This window comes from Parus major, chromosome 21, assembly GCF_001522545.3.
Source record: "Parus major isolate Abel chromosome 21, Parus_major1.1, whole genome shotgun sequence".
In the NCBI taxonomy this organism is placed as follows: Eukaryota; Metazoa; Chordata; class Aves; order Passeriformes; family Paridae; genus Parus; species Parus major.
The window spans coordinates 4,915,538-4,938,711 of record NC_031789.1 but is presented as its reverse complement, the minus strand read 5'-3'; the positions used below and the strand labels follow the sequence as shown (position 1 = coordinate 4,938,711).

General features: G+C 41.8%; 2 protein-coding genes across 13 annotated transcripts in view; one reads left to right on the top strand and one right to left on the bottom strand.

Annotated features, from left to right (window-relative positions):
- Positions 1 to 1,561: 1,561 nt before the first annotated feature.
- Positions 1,562 to 4,898, bottom strand: PEX10 (peroxisomal biogenesis factor 10). Of its 4 annotated transcripts, none has more exons than XR_001524811.3 (7): positions 4,598 to 4,898; positions 4,291 to 4,371; positions 3,403 to 3,809; positions 2,566 to 2,741; positions 2,137 to 2,272; positions 1,993 to 2,064; positions 1,751 to 1,843 (listed from the first exon to the last, which is right to left on the bottom strand). XR_001524811.3 is itself a non-coding variant. In XM_015648497.3 (7 exons), exons 1-6 carry the CDS (start codon positions 4,704 to 4,706, stop codon positions 2,050 to 2,052), a joined length of 924 nt encoding a protein of 307 aa, XP_015503983.1. In that variant the 5' UTR covers positions 4,707 to 4,898; the 3' UTR covers positions 1,754 to 1,843; positions 2,007 to 2,049. The 4 variants fall into 4 exon arrangements, 3 of the variants coding, with proteins under 3 accessions (XP_015503981.1, XP_015503980.1, XP_015503983.1); XM_015648497.3 differs by having other exon boundaries at positions 1,754 to 1,843; positions 2,007 to 2,064; XM_015648495.3 differs by lacking the exon at positions 1,993 to 2,064 and having other exon boundaries at positions 1,562 to 1,843; positions 2,137 to 2,269; positions 4,598 to 4,897.
- The window catches only part of PLCH2 (phospholipase C eta 2), an 81,092-nt gene continuing 60,590 nt past the window's right edge, over positions 2,673 to 23,174 (top strand). For 4 of the 9 annotated variants that reach the window (XM_033519242.1, XM_033519241.1, XM_033519240.1 and 1 more), the window contains exons 1-5: positions 2,673 to 2,762; positions 5,163 to 5,234; positions 5,352 to 5,464; positions 7,366 to 16,128; positions 16,230 to 16,716. In XM_033519242.1, coding sequence (XP_033375133.1) covers positions 16,605 to 16,716 — 112 coding nt within the window. In that variant the 5' untranslated portion in view covers positions 2,673 to 2,762; positions 5,163 to 5,234; positions 5,352 to 5,464; positions 7,366 to 16,128; positions 16,230 to 16,604. The remainder of the gene's footprint in view (positions 2,763 to 5,162; positions 5,235 to 5,351; positions 5,465 to 7,365; positions 16,129 to 16,229; positions 16,717 to 23,174) is intronic. The other 5 variants (XM_033519238.1, XM_015648263.3, XM_033519237.1 and 2 more) reach the window with 5 other exon arrangements.

Genomic DNA, 23,174 nt, shown 5'->3' with positions numbered 1-23,174 from the left:
TGTTGCCTGAAAATCTGAAAGCCTTGACTTGAAGAAGCTGTTTTCAGACTTGCTAGAGTTTCTGAATGTGGATGAATCAAGGAGAAAAATACAACATTAGTACTAAAATTACCAACTGGTATAATTCCTACTAAACAAGAGTGTTAATGAAATCCATTGCAAATGTGACATTTTTACCTAAACTTTATTTTGAGGTTTAGTTTAAGCAAGTTTAGATTGGTGCCTTCCTTATGGGAAGGCAGGTGCCTTGCATCCAGTGGGATTAAGTTTTCAAACATGGATTGTAGGAGCTGTTTGGCCAACAGTGCAGTTCCCCAGCTGCATCTCAGCCTCCCATGGCCAGGCAAGTCTGATGGCATTTTGTTAAACTTTGCTCCGCTGCTTTTTAACATTTTAAAAATGTTAAAAAAATAATTCCCCTTAAAGAATGTATGAAAAACTTGGCTGGACAGCTTCAGAGACGCTTCCCAGTCATCAATTCCTGTTTGTTTTCATGTGCAACAAAATGTTTTTCCTTACTGTTTCAGGAAGGAGCTGAGGCAGTGATTTCCTTAGGTAGTCTGTTCTGATTTGTGATAAGGATTATTTTTCTTCCACTGTTGCCTTGACAATTAAATAGGTGAGGAACGCTACAAATTTTACTGGTGTGAGAAAGGATGGTATTGCTTTTGTAGTGATGATAAAGTGTTCACATAGTTACCACCAACTATTTTATATTCCATGTATAGATACGATGAAAAGTAAACTAAATTTACTAGGTTATTTTGATAACACTTGGAGATCTAATTATTAGTTGGATAACCAGGATCTCTGCAGCACAAATACCCATCTTAAAAATGCTTTTAGTGTAGCACACATGGCCCTGCCTCTGAGTCCACATTCAGTGCCATTTTTGAAAGATTTATTGAAACTGTAACTCATGATGCACAGGCTGGATCACCTGGGTTCTTTTCCCTACCTGTATTTGAAAAATACAAATAAATTGATCTTCTGCATCTTCTATCATGCAAGAATGGCAACATATGTTAACAATTAACAATCTTTTTCCCTGTTCTTCAGGAATATTGGTAACACCCCTGGCCTTTGGAAAACACCCCTTGTTATATTGCTATAGCCTCAGTGTCTGAAATACTTGCTGAAAAGTCTCCATTGCTAATAGCAATGGAAAAACCTGAGTTTGGAAACTGAATGTTAAGAGATCAGTCTGCATTACTGGGGCATTGCATTTCTTCTTTCTGTTGATCTAAGCTGATTTTAGTTTGTCAAATCACAGAACTCTGCTTTATTGCAAACAGTGGTACACGGCATTTATAACCAGAACTTCTACTGCACTTAAACTCAGGCTTTGCGTAGTGCTTCTGTTCCTTGCCCCTGAAGTCCACGGCCTGGACATTATGATATTACAGGAGGAAGGGAGTCTTAAGATTAAATAATAGAATTTTATTAATGCCTTAAGGATGCTATGGAAGAGTGGAGGACTTATTGTCTACACTTGTATTTTGAGAATGAGAATTTAAGTTTTCCACTGTCCAAAATGAAGAACACTATTAAACTTCTGTTAAGCATATTTTAGAAACCCATTTTTAATATGGTCAAGATCTGCATCAGAAGATACAGAAGGGTAGAAGCACAAATAGCTTTATTCTGTCACACGGGAAGGTAGTGCCACCTTGCACAGGCAGTTTCCAGTTTAGTAAAGCCTTTTCTTGGACCAACCCAAGCTGTATGAACATGAGTCGGAGCCCTTGTCAGGAGACAGAAGAGGTTCCCTTTACATTTGGTAGTGCCGTAGGTAGATCAGTTTCTGAGGGTGGAATTTCTCTCTGCACAGTGGACATTCTGCCTGCAGAAAGAAAAGGCAGTAGATGGACATACTAAATAGAACTATTTTAAAAAATCTGAATAGAACTGCTTAGCTACTTTTAGAAAATAATTTTTCAGTCTCAACTGTGGTACAAGCTCCCCTGAGCTGGCCCAGTTTAATGTGCTCACCTTACTGACCTCACCTATGTAACTGCCATTGTATTTCAACAACTCCAGAGGTGCTGATCAGCTCTGGGTGCCCTAGTGAGGGACAGGGCATTAGGAGCCAGGCTGTGGGGGGCACGTTGCAGTGTGGATGTGTTGTGTACTCACCCTGGTGTTGCACCAGGCAGTGATGCACTCCCAGCAGAAGAGGTGCCCGCAGGGGGTGGCTGTGCTGTGCCTCCGCTCCTCCAAGCACAGTGTGCAGCGTGACTGGCGCCCGGCAGCCACCTCCTTGCTCGTGCTTCTAATTAACATAGGCACAGTGCAGTTAATTGCACTTACCCTGCTTGTTAGAAATACTGGATACCACCATCCTGAAATAAACCCCATGCTCAAGTATTAACCCTTTTCATGAAGGTCTCAAAACCACCAAAGCAAGAAGTTTAAGACATGCACAAAACAGCAAGGAATTAGTTTTGCTAATTAATTGTTACATCAGATTGTAACCCAAATTGGGCTGTCACTCCTGTGTTGTCCCCATTCATGACAGCTGTGCCACTCCCACTTCTTTCCTAGGAAGTAAGAACCACCTCTTACTTCTGGTGAGTGAGGTTGCGGTACAGCCTCCACTCCTGCCTTGCTCTCTGCTTCTGTTTGAAGCTGTACATCTGAACTCCAACGGTCAGCAGAAGGTGGAAGAGTGAAATTATTCCAAGAAACTGGTAACTTGATTGGATACTCTGATCTTCTCCTTGCCATCCTCCAAAATGCAGCTACAGATTTCACAGAAAGAGGTATTTGTTACTATAGTTTTATGAAACTTCCCCCTCTCTCTATCTGCAATAAACTTGATTTAGGATTCTCATGTGGAAAAAACTGACATTTTAGGACTTCTCATCCAACTGTCTCTCAGGAGGTATAATCACTTCCAGTCAGTCTGGACTTAGCTGCTGTCTGCCCATAAAAATTGCAGCTTTAATTGGTTTGGTTTTCTTACATATCTCTGACTAAACAGACACCTCTTTCCTGCACTGATGCTGGGAATTGTTGAGAATTCTTTTGTCTATACACATTTCTGGGCCAATATGGTTGATTTTTTTTGTAAAGATACAAAACTATATAGGAAAGTGCTACCTAAATGTGTACTGGCTGTTGTTCAAAACCGTATTTCCCATGGATTTATCAAGTCAACTCTCATTTCCAGTGTACTTGTGGCAGACAGACTGAAGTTACACAGGTATTAACTTGGGACACTGGATTCATGTTTATTACCTGTAACCTCTTAACTCCAGGGACTCATCACCCCCCCATAAAGCCAAACTTTCCCTCTCACTCCTGCAACCACAGCCAAATTCCTTACCCTTTTTATGAATAAGGCACCCCAGAACAGGCCAAAATTCTGCAGTGGACACATCTTCAACCAAAACCACTTACGTATGAGATTCCTGCGATCCTTTTGGACATGTGATAGAAGGTGCCCTGGATGTAGAACACTGCTAGGTGGAGCCGGTGCAGCAGAGGGATAGATTGTTTAAGGACAGACACAACTTGGGAGGCTGTTTTCTTCTGCTGCTCTGTCAGCTCCCCAACCTGCTTCCGAATCCAGGTGCGAATTAAGGTCCTCCTGGGAAAGCAAATTGCTGGGGGGTTTTCTGGGGTCCTGGATTCCTCAGCCTCCATCTGCAGCTCATGTTCCAGGTGCAGCAGTGCCTTTTCCAGGCAGTAGGGTACCATGGTGTGCAGGGAAATGAAGAGGGCCCGAGAAAGGAAAGAAGGCACCTTCTTCTTGCTTGGGTCAACCTGAATGATATTCACATACTCTTCTCCCAGGGTCTGATAACCTAAACAATGTGTGCAACAGAAAACAGGGTGAGAGGGCAACTGCAGGATCATTCTGGATGTGGTGAGCAGTGGGGACAGGCTCTTTAGGCCACAACTCAGGCTTTGGAATTTGGAAATAGGTTTTTTTTCTGTTGAATTCAGATAAGCATCATGGTGACATCCAATATCTGCAGTTTTAGGCTTGAAGCAGGATATTTTTCCTGCTGCTATCTATTCCTGGTTTTTTGTTTTTTGTTTTTTTTTTAATAGCTTTTAGAAGAACATCTATCTGTGTTGATAAAGTGCGTTTAAAGCCAACCCCGACAATTTCGTGGTTTCATATTTACAAGAAGGCATTTATCCAAACCAACCCCCACGCGGAAAAGAGCTGCTGTTGGGCAGTTTCAGGTGGTGAACAGCACAGCAGCCCCGGCACTGGCCCCTAAGCTTTCAGATGTTGGGAGAAATGACAAAAAAGTGATAACTGACGGAGAAGGTTACCTGACAACGTGGTCAGCAAGAAATAGGCCACATCGGAGAGCAGCTCCACCTCCCTCCTCCACTCCAGCCACAGCCGGGCACCTGCGGGACGGGGTCGCGGCTGTCACTTTGTACCAAATCCGTGCTTATCCGAGCCCTTCCCGCGGAACTCCTCCCGGACTCTCCATCAGCCCCCTAACCCCTCCGACCCCCATCCAAAGCCCCCAGAGGGCGCGGGGGGCGGGGTGTGTGTGTGGATCCGCCGTGCCGGCGGATCCCGCAACACCCGGGGGGGCTCGGGGTGGAACCAACTCCCCACAGGCATTACCCGCCAGCCCCCGCAGCGCCGTGCCAGCCCCACTGCGCAGAGCGGCCCGGTACAGCTCGTCCTTCTGCCCGCACCGCACCAGCCGCGCCGGGCCCGCCGCCGCCGACATGGCGGGCGGAGGGACACGGGGCCTGAGGCGGCGCTGGGACCCTGGCAGCGGCCGAGCACCCGCCGCCCGCGCAGGGATATCCCGTCAGTGCGGGGCGGGAAAGGGAGCAGGGCTGCGCGAGAGGACGGGAAACGCCTCTCCTGCCCTGAGGGGGCGAAAAGGGCGGGAAAAGGGGCGGGAAGAGTGGGAAAAGGGTGGGAAAAGGCGTCATGAGGGGCGGGAAAAGAGACGGGAAGAGCGCAAGGAGAGGGAAGGGCGTGTGAGGGGTGGGAAACGGACGGTGAGGGGCGTAAAAAGGGGCGGGAAAGGGGCGGGGGAAAGGGTGGCAAAAGGAGAGGGAAAAGGAACCGGGAGGAGCACCGCGATTGCAGCTGAGGTGGTAGGAAGAGAAGAAGTGAGGTCATGGATGTTTCAGTACACAGTTCACAAGGAATCCACCAAATCATCTCTCCCCAGGAAGGTGCAGCACTCCACGATCTTGTACAAATGCTCCAGCCCTTCCGCAGCCCAGGGATAATTCAGAAGGAAGTAAGTGTTCAAGTGTCCCGCTGTTGCTTTTTTAGCAGCTGCAAAAGCGTCCTTGCATCCCGTCAAAGACGAGCTATTTATATGGGAAGACTGAACAAGCTGCCCTTTGTTTTCTAGCGAGCTGTACGTGAAGCAAACAACAAACACCGCCTCCACACGACAAAGCTACAAACACATCAACATGTCAGTGCATCCATCTCCAAAATCCTGGTATCAGGGGGATAAAGGCTGTAAGTTGCCATGGTGTGACAGAACTGGCGAGTTTTTCAGTGCCAGGGTCCCCAGATCAGTCCCTACCGGCGGTTCCTTTGTGGCTAAGCCACTGGGAACAGGGGGTATTTGGAGTTTTATCAGAATTCCTGATAATTTCCTAGTTTATTTAGGGAATGAACTGGACTTCTGTCTGATTACTCGTCATAAATATTACTGACCTCTCGATGGAGAGAGCTACTCCTGCTACCTGCCATGAGGCTCTTGCAGCTGTGCCTGATGTTTAAAAATAATGCTAATATTTTTGTAAGTTTGAAAAAAAAATCAAACCAACCATGCCATTTCTTAAAAAACAATTTTCACGTATCAACAAAGGTAGCAGCATCCTGTAAATGTTTACAATCTATACGTGTGTGTGTGTGTGTGTGTATTTACACTCTGAGGTCTGGTACATTCATTTTTGCTAAAACAAAAATTTTGGGTTTTTTCCTAGCAGATTTTAATGTCGCATTGTTATAAATTCAGTTTTGTGAAGGAGCAGTCAAACACTTCCACATTTAATTAATTTATTTGACAGAACTACTTTCACTGGAATTAAAGTAGGTGTTTTCCTGAAGAATTTACAGATTGATATGGCAGGAGCTCACTGGAAAGTTCTGGGAGGGCAGGAGCTTGGTGGTTTTTTTCCTTTCTTTTTACTGAGAAGCAGAGAAAGGCACCCTGTGGCCAAGCATAACCACAAATAAATTGGATAGTTGTAATCCTTTCAGTAGTCTATTAGCCTATCTAGAGCACAGATTGTGGCATCAAAGTTCTAATTAAATTACACCAGAAGTTGAATGTGGTAAGTAAAGCTGTGATGAATCTTACAGATAAGCAAAACAATACGAAAAATCTCTCCCTCCCTCCTCCAGGCGCTGCTCAATTTTTGTTAGGGTCTAGCGCAACAGTGGAATCGCGGATTGTCCCCTCTGTAGCTGTAAAATTAATGAAATTAGGGAAAAAACCATTGGAACATTTTCCGTCGTTCAACAATAGGGGGCGCACCTGCCCAAGGAAATGTCCCACGGGAAATGGGGTCTGGAATGGGAGGTTTTCACAGTTAAATCTTGGGGATTTGCTATTAAGTAAGAAAATCGAAGCTGCCATCTTAAATTATAGAAATTTTTAAATATACAAAATTAAAACTAATTGACTAATCCTTGGATCATTTTTTTCAGAATTCCAATCCAATCTCTCATGTTTTGATTTTTGTTTAAAGGTAGAGCTGTATCTCACATGTCCAACAGCTCAATTGTTAAGAAAAAAACCAAACCAATTTGTTGCCCTTTTACTGAAGTGGGAAAATATGATTTTTCTTATTTTGTGGGTCAAGAAACCAAAGAAGAGCTCGAGAGTTGGTTTTTGGGGGTTTTTTGGTGTTTTTTGTTTGGTTGGTTTGGGTTTTTTCTTTTTTTTTTTTCTTTTTTGCAAAGCTGAAATCCTGACTAATGACCACTAATTATTGGATTGGAAAATTTATAAAGCTGAAGGTCAGACTCTGACAACAGATGTTAAAACATTAGAAGTGTGTCAGTTCTGTGTATATGCCCATTTTTACTTATTATATGGATTTTATTATACTATAAAAGTTGTTTTGTGATGTTTTGAAGGTGCAGCATGCCAAGTAACCTTCTCATTTTGTGACGTACTTTCATATATATATATTCATAGATATAAACACACACATGCATAAAATGTTAGTTGTCACACTATGATCTGCCAGGAAAATCTGATTCTTCTCCTTTGTATTCTGATTGATACTGGTTACTTCAGAAAACCGCCATTATATTTTAAAGCGTAGATGCTGTGTTTTTGATTAAGTTTTTGGAAGCCAAGTTTTGATTTCCATGCCATGCTTCTCTGCTTTTCCTTCTAACAGAGCTGTCAGGAACGAGCTGCTTCACTGACGTTACCACAAGGAAGTCCAAAATGTAAAAAACCTCGGTGATTAGCAATGATTAACTTTTCCTCCCACAGGCTACTTGTCTGTGCATCATGAAATCTAATTTTGCCTCTGCAGACCTGTTAGGAGGCAAGAGGTTCGGAGCGCAGCTTTCAAGCAGGGCACCGAGCAGATGTTTCAGTTTCCAACCTGAAGAACAGGTTCTGCGGATGCAAAAGGAACGAAACGTCTGTTTGGCATTGTTACCACCCTCCGATTCCTTTTGCCTCCTCCCACTTTGAACTTGTTACCCTGGAGCTGAACTGTTTGAACAGGGGCTATAAAGCTGCTTTGTGATCAGAGAGCTGAGAGCCCTCAACATGTGAAAGCGGGGCGGGATTTCGCTCCAGACTCCGCAGGTCCTTCCCTCCCTCCTGCCGGTTTTGTCCCGGGTATGAAGGTCGGGCGCTCCGCGCAGAGGAGCCGGGACAGCCCACCTGCACTGCCTGGCTGGGAGAGACAAAGGTGTGTGCGGCGTTTGCTTTCGGCTTGCTTTGCTACTTTCTCTTGCAGCGATCATTTTGGTGTACTTTTAACACTTTTGCTCACTCTCGGGCGTTAGAAACAAAGTTACCGCTAAGCTACCCCAGAAGCATGCGCAGCCTTATAGCTGTAACAGAATTTGCTGCTACTTTTGCTCTCGTGTTTTTGGAGGAAGGGGGAAAATGAAAAGAGCATCATGCCTAATGCTTGTTTTATTTTATCATACTTTCTCTTGTTCATGAGAATGTTCAGGAACCTTGGAATTTTGTTAGTCCTAAAGTTTTAGATTCTCTGAGCTTGTAGGGATGAAGTAAACTGCATTAGCAAAATTAGCAAAAGCTCAGACTTTTCTAACTGGACAACTGCTTTTTTTATGAAAGACTACTGCATTCATTCTGAACTGATAACCTTAGCCTTGAGTTTTCCCAGGTGTACGGAGCCAAAATGAAAACTGACTTGGATAAGAGAGGTTGAATATAAAATAAACTTCAGGTATTTAAATAAAATACCAGTTTAGCAATAAAACGTGGCTGATTCTGTGACTGAACAGCCAAATTTTAACTTGGGAGAAAAGACGTGCATGACACTTTGAAAAGGTATACATGTTTTTATTTCTGAAAATTTTTAAATTTTTTTTAAAAATTTGCTCATTCATTTTGGCTATGGAGAAATAATTTAAAGTTCTTTCCTGGAATAAAAATGTGGGTAATGATTGCAAAGATGTGGCAAATAATAAGGATGGTTGGATTGCTGGGGCTGTGCATATTCCAGATGCCTCAAGCTTCATGGTTCAGATGCAGCTCTTAAATATACCCTGAATCCTCAGGGTGATAATTTCTAGAATCATGTTCTGTTTCATGGTAGAGGTAGGTTGCCTGTTATAAAATAAAACAGGAGAAAGAGTCACTGCTGACTATGGTTGGCTTGAGGTAGGAAATTGATGCTATGTTCAGAATGGAGCTCAAAGTTAACGTATTGTTCAAAAGAATGTGGTGAAAGTTTTGTCTACTAAGACAGCTTTTTCTGTCCTTACTGAGGGTGCAAAAACCATGCTGGGGAGAATTCCTTTTGACCAGTGAGATTAACTGTGAGAAACTGTTCAGTGCAAGTTAGTGGAGGGGTTGAGTGCCGAGGGCAAGGCTGAGTGGTGTCAGTCGCTGTGTTCTGGTGGCCTCAGGACTGGATATGGGGACAGGGAGAAATGTTAACTTGGCTCTGAGCACTTCAGCAGGAGCACTACGCTTGTTACAGGCTCTTTGCTTTGGGCACCAGGGGTTTATTACAGAAAGTAGAGGCCATGACCAGGTACAGAAATATTTGTCATGTCTTTTTTATTTATTGGGCTTTAATAAGCACTATTTTACCAGAACTGCTTCTGTCATACCCAGTTTTATTATATAAACCTGTATGACTGAATCTTGAAACACTCAGGGCTCACTGATATTTAATGACTCTGTTGGCAAGATGAGCTCCTATAATGCAGCATATTTTGATTATTCTCAGCCAAAGAACAAGTTTATTCTGGCTTTGCAAAAAAGGATGATAACATTCCGATTTATAGCCAAGCTCCTTCTACATTCTCTGAAAGGCTTTTGTTTTTATATTTCCTGTAATTTTTCTGAATTAAAAACTACTCCATACTTAACTCAAAGTGGCTGAGAGCATCTTAGTCAATGGTCCTGCAGGAACAACAGAGCGATAAAATATATGATGTGCAATGCTCTTCTAAAATCCTGTACTCACAGTTTCAAAACAACACAATCTCACTTTGGTTTTGAAATAAATGGTACAGAGCCCTCAGTTCCTAAATATAGCTCAAAGGGGACAACATACTTGTGAATATCACTGGAATTTGTTCTTGTTACTTTGTCCAGAGCTGAGAAAATGACTGTATAAATGAATTTGAGTAGGTTAGAGGATGAGGCTGAAGAGATTTTTCAACAAAGAGAGTCTTGCATTTACTAAGGATAATTTGAATTTACTGCAATACAATTTTCATGCACCCAGATATCTCAGTTATGCATTAGTTATCTTTAAAATTACCCACTTCTTTCATGATAAGCTTAAATTGATCTGATCTTAATATTGAAATAGATTCTCCAGTGTTATACCTGAATCTTCTTTCACTTCCACTATCTTGACCTTGTTTGTGAATTCACCTCTGCTTCCATTGTTACCTCTGGCCTTGCTGGATGATGTCAAACTTCATGTCCCTCACTTGTAACAGTTCCTGGTGGCAGCTGTGACACGAGCAGTAGGTACTGACCATGCGTCCAGGTTCAGCTGGCAGAGAAAGAAAGCCTTGTGTGACATGAGCCAAGCCCTGTTCTGAGGGGATGGCTACCCATGTGTGCAACTCTTCAGCCCAGTTTTTGTTTCAAGTCACTGAAATTCTGGTCTCCACATTACTGCTTAGGGCACAGAGTCTAAATCTGTAGGGAATTTCCAAACTTTTTATTCATTGTTTAATCTTCCTTCATTTTGTGGGGGTGGAACGCTTCCCCTCAGCACAGAGCAGAGTCATTGGATGGGTACCTGCACAATACAGGCTGTGACAAACTTTACACATGCTGAGACAAAGTTCTCAGCTTCCTTCCTGCTCTTTGCTATTTGGCGGACTGCACATGAGACTGTGCAGTCCTGAGGGAAATTGTGGGTGCAAGACACCAAGACAAGCATGACCTGAGTGAAGATTTCAGATCCATTTGCATCACAAATAACAGCATGAAACTTAAGAGACTGATTTTGGTGTACCTGGTTCTGATCTTAGCCCACATTTTTTATTGTTCATCACAGCCTCACTTGTTTCTATTTAGTTAGGGAATGCCTTATGTAGAATCTTCTGACATCTTAATAGTTGTCAGGGAGCTCTGGTTTGCCTCAGACATGACAAGGGAAATCAAGTGGGAAGGTGAGGGATCCTTCTATGTTAACATTCCTGGGAGAGATTGAAAGTACTGCACAAGCTCTGTAGTTCCCTGAGGTGTTTGCCAAGGGACGTTATGCAGAAACATACAATAGCACTTTTTGTGTTCAATCTGGTGTTCATAGGATGTCTCCTCTCAGCTCTCCTTGAAGGATTATTTACTGTAAAATGACTTAAAAGAAGTTCTTCCCTGCCTCTTCTCCCCTTCAACATACCACTCCCCCCCACCCCTACAGCTCATTATTCCATATTTCCTACTGCCCTTAGATGCTGGAATGGATTCTCTGGAAGTTTTCTCTGCCCTTAACTGAAAACATGTAATTTGTGTTTTATTTAATTTACACACACACAGAAAAAAAAAAAAAAAGGTAAGAAATGGAGCCTGAGGAAACAGTGGCAGCTGCAAGGTGCCTGGAAGAAGTTCTATAGCCTACAGAGGAGAACCTCAAAGATGAAACTTTGGGATGAGTTATAATGGGGCTATTTATTGGGATTGCTACAGGACAACATGAAATATTTTCTATTTAAACAACTTAACAGGTTTTTGTCTCCTACAGTATAAAGTGACCTGTTCCACTTCTTCCCATGCTGTGAGTTTAGACTGAGTGAGATGAGGTTATTGAGGTAGTGTTATTTATTGACTAACTAAGTACTAAAGTCCATGATAATGTGGAGAGCAAAGCAGAGCTGTACTTTGATATTTATTGGATCAGGCCCTAAAGACTTGCTGCCTTGTAATTCCCATGTGTGCACATCACTGCCCTCTGTTTAACAAAATGAGGATAGATTGAGTGGTTCCCAGACCCATTCTTGCTAATAGAGAAGGAGATTCATAATTTTAGAAATTGGTTTGGGTATTTGGAAAAAAAAAATAAATTAAAACTACAGTGTTCTCTTGAAGTTGTCAAGCACAAGCATGTTTTTCTTGTTTGCAATATTCTCTTAGTGTCTCTCTGCCTGTGCTTGGGCTCTTGTGTTTGGCCCTACCAGGCATCCTCAGGAGAAAGCTGGTATTTGCCACTGACATGTGAAAGGGGAGCATAAGTTGCCGCCTTTTTTCTAACTCCCCCAGTATAAATTAGTCCTTAATATCCAAGAGATTAATCAGTGCATCAATAAGCTGCTGTACAGAATTAAAGCAGTTTGATTAAAGGCATTCTTCTTAAAAGAAATTCCTGCTCATTTACAAGAAATTGAAGAAAAAATAAAAAAAAATAAAAATCAGAGTGACCAAGACTGACAGCATAACTGACAGCATGAACATTATTAGAATTATAGATCTGATTACAAGTGGCATTGGAGCTTAAAGTCTATCTCTCCTCAGTATGACTCACAAATTCCCAAGTGCAGCAGAACCTTTTCCAGCAGTCCTCACTTTCCTTCTGTCTGCTAACAAGATCTTCCTCCCCTCATTTCTTCTCTGAGGCTTTTTGTTTTTTGTGGTCTAGAGTATGAAACTTTTATTTTCAAAATAAAAGCTCTCAAGCTATTGGATGAGATTTAGAGCTTTGCTTAATTACTTCATTTTGCCTCCTAATAGAAATTGACAGTTCTCCCTTGCTAATACAAAATGCAAATGTTCTTCAGAAGCAAGAGGCTGCTGTGTTTCCACTGTCACTTCAGACAGGTCTGAGAACTGGCTGGCGACAAGGAATGATGGTGAAACTGAGAGGAGTTTTGGCAATTCAGGATAAATAGGGCAGGAGATTGCAACCAAGTCTATCCCTATAGATAGATATTGCTACAAATTTCACATTTTGTTTCATAAAGTAAAAGCTAAAGTCATATGACATGGTCCATACAAACCTGAAATAAATAATTTGGCTGTAATAATGTCTGCTTACTTGCATAAGGAATATTCAGTTACATCATTCAACAAAAATGCAAGGCTCCTGCATGTGCAGCTCCAGCTCAGGCTGTAAGGGGCGGATAAGGAAAAGCTGACAAATGTTAAGTGTTCTTTTAAGTGGGATGACTCTGTTCCAGGTGAAGGTGAACACACTAGCCTACCAGAAAGGTATTCCAATGTCCTCTCGACTGCCTTTTCTTCACTTTCTCCTTTTTAACCGAGTTGTTTGCCATAGGACTCTATTGCACGCCAGTGTTGTGAATGTGCTCCTTCCTTTGGGAAGAAGAATGTGGGATCACACCCTAAGGTGTGGGCTCACCCCTTGTTCCACAGGGCTGGAGCAGACTCCTCTTCTCTGGAGCAGCCCTGGCTGTGCACTGACGTGCCTGGGCGTGCAGGTTATCTCCGTGCAATTCCCTCCTGAATAGAGGTGCATACCTTCAAATGAGCAGCTTAAAAGCAAATCCCAGCTCTCGCATTTAAATGCTTTAAAGTATTATTTTTTTCCTCCCATTTGATGGAACTTTGATCTTTTATCCATTGATCTGCTTCCTGATCAAACTATTCAGGTTTAAGTGATGACTTTGTTTTTGTGTGTTTCATCCATGGTATCAGTCTATCTGTCCTGGGAGGATATCAGAGCTTGTCTGAGTTCTGTGGATGCATCACAAAACCTCCCTGAACAAAAGCAGGTCTTGTAGTATTAAGCTTTAAATACTACAGAGATATAAAAATGGCTAGAGAATTACTAATGGTGTACACAGCTTTTATTGTCTGTAAGTGATATGGATCCTGCCTCTAGGGTTTTAAGTCCTTTTTACCAAGGGAATACAGAACCTCACACAATAATCTCAGGTAAGGCTCTTAGCCTGAGCAGACAGTTTAAATCTTGTTCATGTGGTCTGAACAGATTGCTTTCTGCTTTCTGTTGCTCTCTTTTGGCTGTTTGATATCTTCTGTCAATGAGCAATGCTGTCTCAGAGCCACCAGAGCTCAGAGTAACAGAGGTATTTCCAGACAGTGCAACTGAAATTTTCCATCATACAACCGTCACAATAATTTTTCCAGGAGAGACAACTGAGCTTCTTCCATTTACTTTAATAGGAAATCTGGCCCCTGAATGTTGTTCTGAGATATTAATCTGTATTTTTAAGAATTCATTGTGTACTTTTCCATTGGCTGCATAGGATTTATAGGGATTGGTTTGGGAAGAGAGGCTCGGCTTTTATTTTTTACCAACACAGGTATGCTGAAGAGAGGGAGTGGAGGAAGTGAACTCTGAGGATCTGTAGGAAACTGTAAAAGGTGGGACTGAGTGCAGGAAGAGAACATCTTTTACATGGAAAGTGAAGACATTCAGAGATCAGTTGTCTCAAAGTAGCTTCACTTTCAGATTATAACAAAGCATAGAGAACATGATATTTGACATAACTTGCGACAATAAAATATTTAATGAGCCACATCAATGTAAAGCTCATCTGCTTTCACTGGAATGATGCTGCTCTGGCACCAGCAGGAACACCCATGCCCGTTCAGTCTTTCCCACCGTCATGGATATGTTCTTTTGTGTCTAATGAGTCACAGTGATCGAACTTCCTACAAAGGAAATGACCTTTCAAAAAAGCCCTGAAGCAGAGAGGTGAAAGAGTCTGCAAAGTAACTACCCACCAGTTCAGTTTTCTGCAAAGGAAATGGGCTGATCTTATCTTGATGTTAAAACAGTTTCATCTGTCCTATGAGCCTATGATTCCTGGATTAATCCCAGGGTTAAACATTCAGTGTACCAGAAATGGCACTTTGTGGCTAGTGGCTATAAAACTGTGGTCAGGAGTTGCCGAAATGACCAAAGCAGATGATAACTGAGGCAGAGCCTGTCATCTGCGGAATTACCTGCCCCAGAGCATGCAATTGAGCAGCTCCAGAAATGCTGTTTGGTGTAGTTTTGGCTTTTTCACTGGACAAGTTAATTTAAATCCTGACATGCCTTCTAAAATCTACTTTGGGTTCCATTCTAAATAAAACAAGTCAGCTCTGTGTATGTATTTTTGGTATCAATTCAAGGATTGACCTAAAGGAAAAAACATTTATTTTGGGATGCACAAAATGAATACATGGAAATGTATGAATTGATTTTGCTCAGTCTAAAGCAGAATGTTTGCTCTATATTCTTTTTCCTAATTATGTATATGTCAGGGAATGATGAAGGGATATGATTACAGGGATAGGCGACAGCATGAACAGATTTCAGATTAAGAGGGGGGCACAGTATCTATCTTTGATAATCTATTGTCTTCCTCCCCTCTCAATCCAGTCAGCTTTTGGAGTCTGCCCTAAGTTTATAATTTGGGTTTTGATTACTCCAACTGTGCTCTGTAATAAAGATATTATTTGCCAAATGAATGTCACTCTCTGAGATGCCCATTTCTGTTGCAGAGCCACAGGATGCCCTGTGAGACATTTCCCATTTAAATGTGGAAACAAATGATTGTAATATTGATTTTTTTTTACAGGATAAATATTGACAAGCACTGCTGTCCCTTAGATGAAGTTACCATGCATTTGGCTCCACATAAGGGTGTTCACTGACTGATGCTTCCTCTGAACAGAGTTTTTAACAGTACAAATACAGAAGGTGGGGCTTGGTGAAAAGATAATGGCCGGGAAGAAGTGACTTCCCAAAGAAGCTGAATGAGGGGCCAAAGACAAGGAGAGAGCTACAGCTTCAAACAGGCAGATGCTCTGGCAGGACATTGTCTTCCTTATTTTTGCTACAAATGTCTCAAACCCCCTCCTCTATTTCTAATCACTGTAATTAATAGTGAGCTTCATTGCCCTCTCTCTTTAAAATAATGTCAAACTGGATCTGTGCTTTCACAACAAAACATGTTAGGGCAATGTTTCAGAGCTCAACTTGTAATTACAAACTGAAGGAGACTCCCAGAGATTCAAACAGTTACCAGCACAAAGTAGGATCCCAGGTTTCTGTCTGGTGTGATTGCTGTTTTGGAGGGAGCCTTCTTTGACCTTCTTTCTCTGAGGAAGAGATATCCACTGAACGTTTTGGAAAGGTGAGTCTTCTGTATCCAGTGGACAGAAGATGGGTAAGAAAAGAGAAAGGGAATGCCAGACAATGACAGAGATACAGAATGGAGACAGCTGACAACACGTAAGAGGAACAAAGAGCATTAAGGGTTAGAGATAGAAGTGAATAAAGGAGCCATCATCAAGCAGAGTCCTTTGGGAATGTACCAAATACATTCACTTTTTCAGAATGACTGAGTTAAGTGTATGTGTACATATTATATCTCTCTGTGTTTGTGTGTATAAAGTAATTAATTCCAGCATGAGTACTTTGGCTTCTGGAGAAGCTGCTGCTGGCAAAATTGTCTGTGGAAAATCTTGGGGTGAGGGAAGGAAGAGTTGGTGCCTTCTGTCTGCTGAGGTCAGCCCATTGTACATCACCTAAGTATGTTAGTATCACCTAAGTAGTAAATATCTCACAGTTAAAGTAACTCCCGCTATTTAAAAAAATGTCTTCTCCAGGGTAGCCACATGCAAGAAACACTGCGAAGATACACGGAATGTTTTTGACTCCCGTGCCTCTGGGAAGGGCCCTCACATCCATCCTGTCAAGACTGAGCTCCATGGTTCTTTCTCCACACTGATGCTGCAAATTCTGTTGTTCAATGTGTGGAATATGTGTCAAAAGAATTAAACCAGGATGTTCTCCTGAATGTGTAATTCCAGAGAAGGCACTCACTGGTACTTCAAAAGCAAGCAAAGCAGCAACATCCTGAAATTGTTGCCTTTTCTCGAATGTTTTCATTGCTTGACTGAAACTTTCTGCTGATATCTACACTGAAGTGCTTTGTTTGACTTGGAGCAAACACTGTTGCTAGTCTGCTCTGAAAGCTTGAGATGGCTCTGACTTCTCTAAAATCTGTAGCAGGGGATTTGACACAAAGAGAAGAATCCATTCTCCATGAGGGAAACTGCTGCCATTTCCTCTCTTCAAACATCCTCACAGTAGGTGAGTGGAAGGTGTCATTCTTTCATCTCATAGTTTGGTATTAAACATGCACTCTCTTTCTTCTTTAATTTACTTTTCTTCTTAAATTTACTTTTATTGTATTGATATTTCATATGGGACTGCTAGTTTTCCTTAAATTTGAAGGAACTATGCTTGTATATTCCTCAGTCCCTTTCTCCTGTGTAGTTGGTATTGTGACTAGGGTTTGGGTAAAGTGTATTAAAAATCCCCCAAACAGCCATTTCTGTGTACACTGAGGATAACTTTGAATCAAACTTGCTTCTGTCTTTGCTTGTAGAGTCTGTGAGGTTTCAATCATGTGAAGGGACCTTCATGTGTAGAATTTGTAAAACTTGTAAAAAATGTAAATTAATGTCCTGGTATAAGACTGTCAAGAGATTGCCATATTTTCCCTTGATTCTTTAGAGTGCTTCTGGAAAATTTGTCTTGAAATTGATGAGACTGGGATTTATAGTGCCTCAGGTTGTGTTTCTGTGCCATGGAGTTGTCCGAACTGAGCTGGGAGATGCAGAACTCAAAGAATAACTATTGTTGGCTGTTGCTCTTTTTTCAGTGCTGACTGCTTGTGCAGGGGAATATGAGCTCTTCTCTTAGGAAGCTCTGGAGATTACAGATGTGATAGTGCACGTCAAGTGTAGACTGGAGACTGGGTAGGAGGGAGGCAATTGTGTAACGGATGTCTGTGACAAATGAATTTGTGCTATGGGAGATATCTGAGGGAGGAGGAGCTGGGTTTTATTTTTTTGCATTTAAAATAAATTTTAAAAAAGATTATTTAGCTTAATATTTAAATCAAAAACTTAATTTATTCAACACAGGACTCATTTTCTTGAAATGCATTTAATTTACTGCCTACAGTCATGAAGTGGACAGCACTAAAATTCTGGCTGAGTTTTCACAGGACTTAATTTTGTAATTTTGGTTAAATATCCAGCAGTTGTGAGATAAATTTCACTTTCTGATGGCTTACAATTTGTGCTGATAAGTATATTTTTTACTAGCTGAATATATTTATATTGCAGATATGTTAAAAATAGCCTGTCAATTAAACAATTAATCCATGATTGATTGTCATTATCCTAGTTCTTATCTTTCTTACACATTTATTGATGTTATGTTTCCTAGTAGGGCCATCAAGCCATGATCATTGTCTAAGTGTGCTTCTTTCCTTACATTGATTTACAAGGAGTTTGAAAAAGTAAGAAAAAAGAAATTTAGATGTGAAATGGGTTGCATCATTTGTGTGTTCTGGTACTCAGAAGTGAGGTAATATATTCCAGTTATTGCTATATCACACAAACTGACTGTTAGGGAACTCATTTTTTATTTATAGGGTGATGACTCCTGGATGTGTATTACATATCCCTGGACATGAAGCTCTGTCAGTGTGCAAACATAGGACAAAGTGCAAAAAAAAGGCAGAAATAGCTGGAGGGAGAGAAAGCCTGCATTGTGCCAGGGCAGCACTTCCAGCATTCCAATGCAAGTGGGTCTGAACCTAAACAAAAGCTGGTCTGGGCTCAGGAATCCCTTTGCATGCTGGTTCAGAACCCCCTCTTGAGCTTGACCTTGCCTCCCTCATTAACTCTTTCCACAGCACTGTTGAATTGCAGCTCTGATCTGATTTTGCCTCTGCACTGTGATAGACACTGAGCCACCTGCACAGACATGACAGTGACACTGCTGAGCTGCTGCCTGGAGCAGCCTGTGCCTTCAGAAATAACATTTCAGCTTTGTCAGGCTCAGGCTGCCAAATGGAACACTTTTCATATTTGGGTGAGTTTATCTGCCAGAAAACTTAGGAAAGGATGGAGCTGGAAACTTAAACCACTGGTTGCAACTCCATGAAGCTGATTATGTGGCCCTCAACTGATCATTTGGCCCCAAAGTATCATAGTTACCTGCAACATCCTTCTGTGCTTACTCATATTCAGTGGCTTGGAACTCTTGGCACTCTTGTGAAGCTTTCTGATGTTTCATCAACTGAGACACTTTTCAAAACCTGTTGCTTTTTTGCAGTAAAACCTCCACTTCTTTTGCATAGGCTGTATATGGATGAGGAAATAGATTGCTTTGTAAAAAGGAAATCTGAGTGAAATGCAATTAACTTTTACATAATTTTGTTATATATAATGTCATCAGTCCTTATTACAGCAGCATTGGGAGAGTCCAAAATCCAGGAGGGATATGGCAAATTCAGTAATCCTCTATTTTTCAAACATGTTCTGGCATGTCTAGACTTACTTTTCCTTTATAATCTGATGATGGAGTGTTGTGTATAGACATGAAAAATCCTGTTTGCTGAGATATGATGTACATCAGATTAGCCTGGAGAAGCATTTGAGCTGGCCTTCAGCTGGGGCTCTAACATCTGCCTGGCTGTGAGCAGCTGCTGTCATGGCAGGGCTTAGGCTGGGGCATCTCCAGAAGTCCCTTCCAACCCAAATCACTCCATGGCACAAGCTGAGCTGAAGAACAGACACACAGGTGATATATTGTGAATTGGCACCAGTTGTCTGACAGGAACTTCAGTTAAAGTTAGATTTCTGTGAAACTGCCCATCAGCTAAAAATAAAATATGACCTGGTTCTGCTTGTTCTGCATGTACAAGGGAGTTGGGGAAGAATGGCGCCTGGTTTGGGCTTGGGTTTTGTTGGTGCTCTTTGAAACCAATCTGAACAGACTGTATCCCTTTAATGATTGAACTCAAACATGTTCTACTCAATTTGTTGTGACACAGATGATGGTGCTACAAAATTGTGACACCAAATCCTGAAGGTTTTGTCTCAGCTGAGAGTTATATTTTCAACACGTTTTTTCCTTCCTTGATGGAGGACAAGGCTGTAGTGTAATGAACACTGAGAGCTGCTGTTTGTCCTCCCTTTTGCTGCAGAGGCAGAAGTGCACAGGTGAGGTTTGTAGAATGCACAATTGTTCCCTTTGCTGGCAATGTTAGCTTACACTAATTTACGTTAGTGAGTCCACAGACTGTTGTAATGAAGCTATGAATCTAAGGACACAATACTGGACTGCTCAGTAGATCCAGATTCAAGTTTTGATTCTGTTACTGCCTTCTTGTTTGGCTCTTTTTGTAACTTCATTTCATCCTTATGTTTTCTCTGATTATAAATGGGAACTGCTATTTCTGTAAAACAGGCACTTTTCAGTCATGTTTAGGTCTTTTTTACGTGTTCTGAAATACAAATAATAATAATGTCCAACCTCAGCAATTCAGAACTGAAATAACTCTGGTAAGATCTAGAGAGTGACAATAGTGGGAGCTGAGACTAGCTGCTTGGGAGCTGTTCTGCAACATTCATCTGTAGACCACAAAGGAGTCTGAACCCTGGAGCATTTTAATCTTGGGTGGTGGTGGCCTGGAGTAGATCTGAGGACTGACAGAACAGTGAAATTGAATCAATTTTCAGTTTGTGACGAAGGCTAGTTTCGGATGTCCAGGCTCATGTAGAATTCTTTAATACTGTTCAAGTCTTAGAAGGAAAACTGTTTGAAAGTGTTCAGTCTTTGAGTATTTTTATATCACATTAAGAGATGGCAAAATTTTGAGAAATTGTCCCTTTCTGTGAAGCAGAGTGCATTGTAAAGGATGAGGAAGTGTCTTGAGGTCAGTGCAGGCACAGGTAACCTTGGCTGGGGCTCAGCACACAAGGGCAGCTCTCATCTGTGTCCATTCATTCACACTCTGTAAATACATCTCCTGCACCTGTTGGAGGGCAGGGATTTGGGAATCATATATGGTGCAAGGTACCCGGAGGATGTCTGGCTTCTTGCTGCCAGCAAAGGGCTGAGCACAAGGCTCAGGCTTAGGAGTCCAGAATGAACCACTGGAGCCCAGGACCCTGAACTTCATTATGACTGTGCTTAAGCATCTTGTTTTTCAGCTGATGTGACTCAGATTCCTTTTTCCTGTCTTTGAGGAAAGTATATTTGTTTCCTCAATGATTTAATTTTTAAGCAAGTGAACTTTTCAAGCCTAGCCATTTAGCCCAAATAGATTCAACAGGTAATGAAAATAACTAAGGCTTTCTAGATTAACTTCTTAATTTCTTTTGGTTTGGAATTTTTGTTTGCCTGTTGTTTTTGGTAAAGTGCATTGTAATGTAGTTTTTGGAGGCTCTGTGCCAAGATGCCTACAGGTGTTTAGTCTCCTAACTCCTATTCAGGCTCAGACATTCCTGCTGCAATCTCTTGGAAGGCAGGAGCCTAATTACCAATGAATTGACACCTGCTATGGAGCAGGAAGGTATCTGCTTTGTCTCCAGCTCATGCAGCTTCTGCCCTTGGAAGTGATTTTGTTCTAGAATCAGGAAATACTAATAATCACCTGTCTTTGTCTCAGTGGAGATTTGTTAAGATAAATGTTTAGGAGGTTGTAAATCTGACAAGAAAAGCAATGGGCACCACAAAGGTGTTTCCAACAGAGCTCTGCTTTGTTGGTCCTTCTCCGTAGGAATATAGCATTTTGGCCTCACCTTTCTTTGCTCTGTGCTAGTGAATCATGAGACTGTAATAAAAAGGGGAGTGTTACCTGGATACTCAATTATGTGGCAGCTCTGCTTCTCCTGTAAAAGTTAACTGGGAGAAACAAGATAAAAAGCACTGACTGAACTCTGTTGCAGAATCTGTGGGGTTTTTTTCTGGATTAGAAATTTAATCACCTGTATGTTACCATCTGTTTCTTCTTCTTTCTTTTCCTCTGCCCCCTCAAGTGTTCCTGCCCTATATCATGTATCTGCTGCTGCCTGTAAAGATTTTGGACTTGTGTATCGGGAAATGGGACAAATCCAGCAGAATAAACACCACCACCCCATTCCCGATTCAGGACATCGCTCAAACAAGGGGCTGTATCGCGGTTGCCATCTACTGGGTGAACGTGTGCTCGTGGTCACACAGCCTCCATCCTCCATCTCCCAGCCAGAACCTAGGGAAGTTGCAGCTGCCTCAGGACCAGCTGAGTGCCACTGCTCCTGGAGCTTTTGTACCTGGCATCCCTTGAGGGTTATTAACCAGAGTAACTACTGCTTATAACCGCTGCTCCTTGCAAGGCAGAATAAAAGCTCTTGATATATGTATGTATGGTAGCAGGGAAGTTCCCCTGGTTTGATTCTAATAACAGTGAAATAGGTAAAAATCATGCTCAGTCAGATGGTTAGAATAAGTACAGTATGTTTAGAAGTAGTAAACCACTAAAACCACTAGATTGACTGAACCAGTGCTGGAGCAATTAAAAATAAGGTCTTTTTAATGCTGCAAGAGGAAAAATATGTTACTTTCATTCATTCATGAGCGTTCAGCCTGTGTGTTATCAGAGATGGGAGGGGAGGAAATCCAATATTCTTTAACAAAGTGTAGTGATATTGGATTATCTGTGGGAAGTTCTGGAGATGCTGCCATTAGCTGTGAATAAGCCTGTCAATCAAAGCCACTCATGGGGGTGCTGATCTGGGAGGCTCTGTAAACAAGAGCTGAGACTCTCCCTCTTACACTTTGTGGTAAGCAAATTATTTGTATCTGCTAAGAGTTCTGGTAAACTTAACCGTCCTCAAAGCCACTGAATGCACGTACAGCCAAGTGACTACTAACCCATGTCTAACAGCGTGACTGGCTTTGGTTTGCATTTGGAGTTTGGCAAATCATTTTTGAAAATCCAAGCAGTCCCTGACTATGATACTGTGAGCCTCCCTGGCTTTTGGTATTACCTCGCGAAACATTTCAGTGCCCTTCATCTCCAAGAAGTTTTCTATTTATCTTTGCATCAGAATTTTATCTGTCAGTTTGATCTGAGGTTAAATGCTTCATCAGAGAGAGGAATGCTTTGTTTCTTGAGAGAACAAATAACTCCAGTTGTTTTCTGAAGCAAACCATAGTGGTTTTCTACAGTTATCAAACTATGAGGAACCACTTGATGCGTGGCTGCTGTCATCTCCGAGGCAAAGTCAGGATCCTTCAGCTGCATTGCTGGCTTGAAGAAACAAGAATATTCTTGAACTCATGATCTCAGAAGTACAAACCATGAGTTAAACCTGTGTAGCCACTGTGAAGAGAAGCTGTTATATTATGGCCCTTTTCTACTGAAAATGCTTTGCACAAAATAGAAGAGCTGTGAATAGTTTAGAGAAGAGTGAGTGGGATTATTTTTGACAATATCAGAACCACTGATATTTCCCTGAAGGAATAATCTTTTTCCCTGCTGAAATGCTGAAGTTCCAGGCAACTGGCTCAGTGAAGATGATGAAAGATCTCAAACCTGTTTAGAGACTATTCTCATCCCCTTAACTGATGTCTCTTTACTGAACTGAAACGAGGCATGCTGATTCCCAGTGGGCCAGCATGATTTGTGATTGGATCTAGAGAAGAAAAAGCTTGAGGTTTGTGTCACAGTGAATGAACTATGTGTTGACATATGCAGGTACTTG

Excerpts from the sequence above, each read along its gene's own strand:
- PEX10 (XM_015648494.3), bottom strand. The coding sequence starts at position 4,706 with ATGTCGGCGGCGGCGGGCCCGGCGCGGCTGGTGCGGTGCGGGCAGAAG. Across the intron at positions 4,372-4,597 it reads GGCGCTGCGGGGGCTGGCGG|GTGCCCGGCTGTGGCTGGAG; the intron begins GTAATGCCTGTG and ends CCCGTCCCGCAG. Across the intron at positions 2,742-3,402 it reads GGATCGCAGGAATCTCATAC|CTGCATTTTGGAGGATGGCA; the intron begins GTAAGTGGTTTT and ends TGAAATCTGTAG.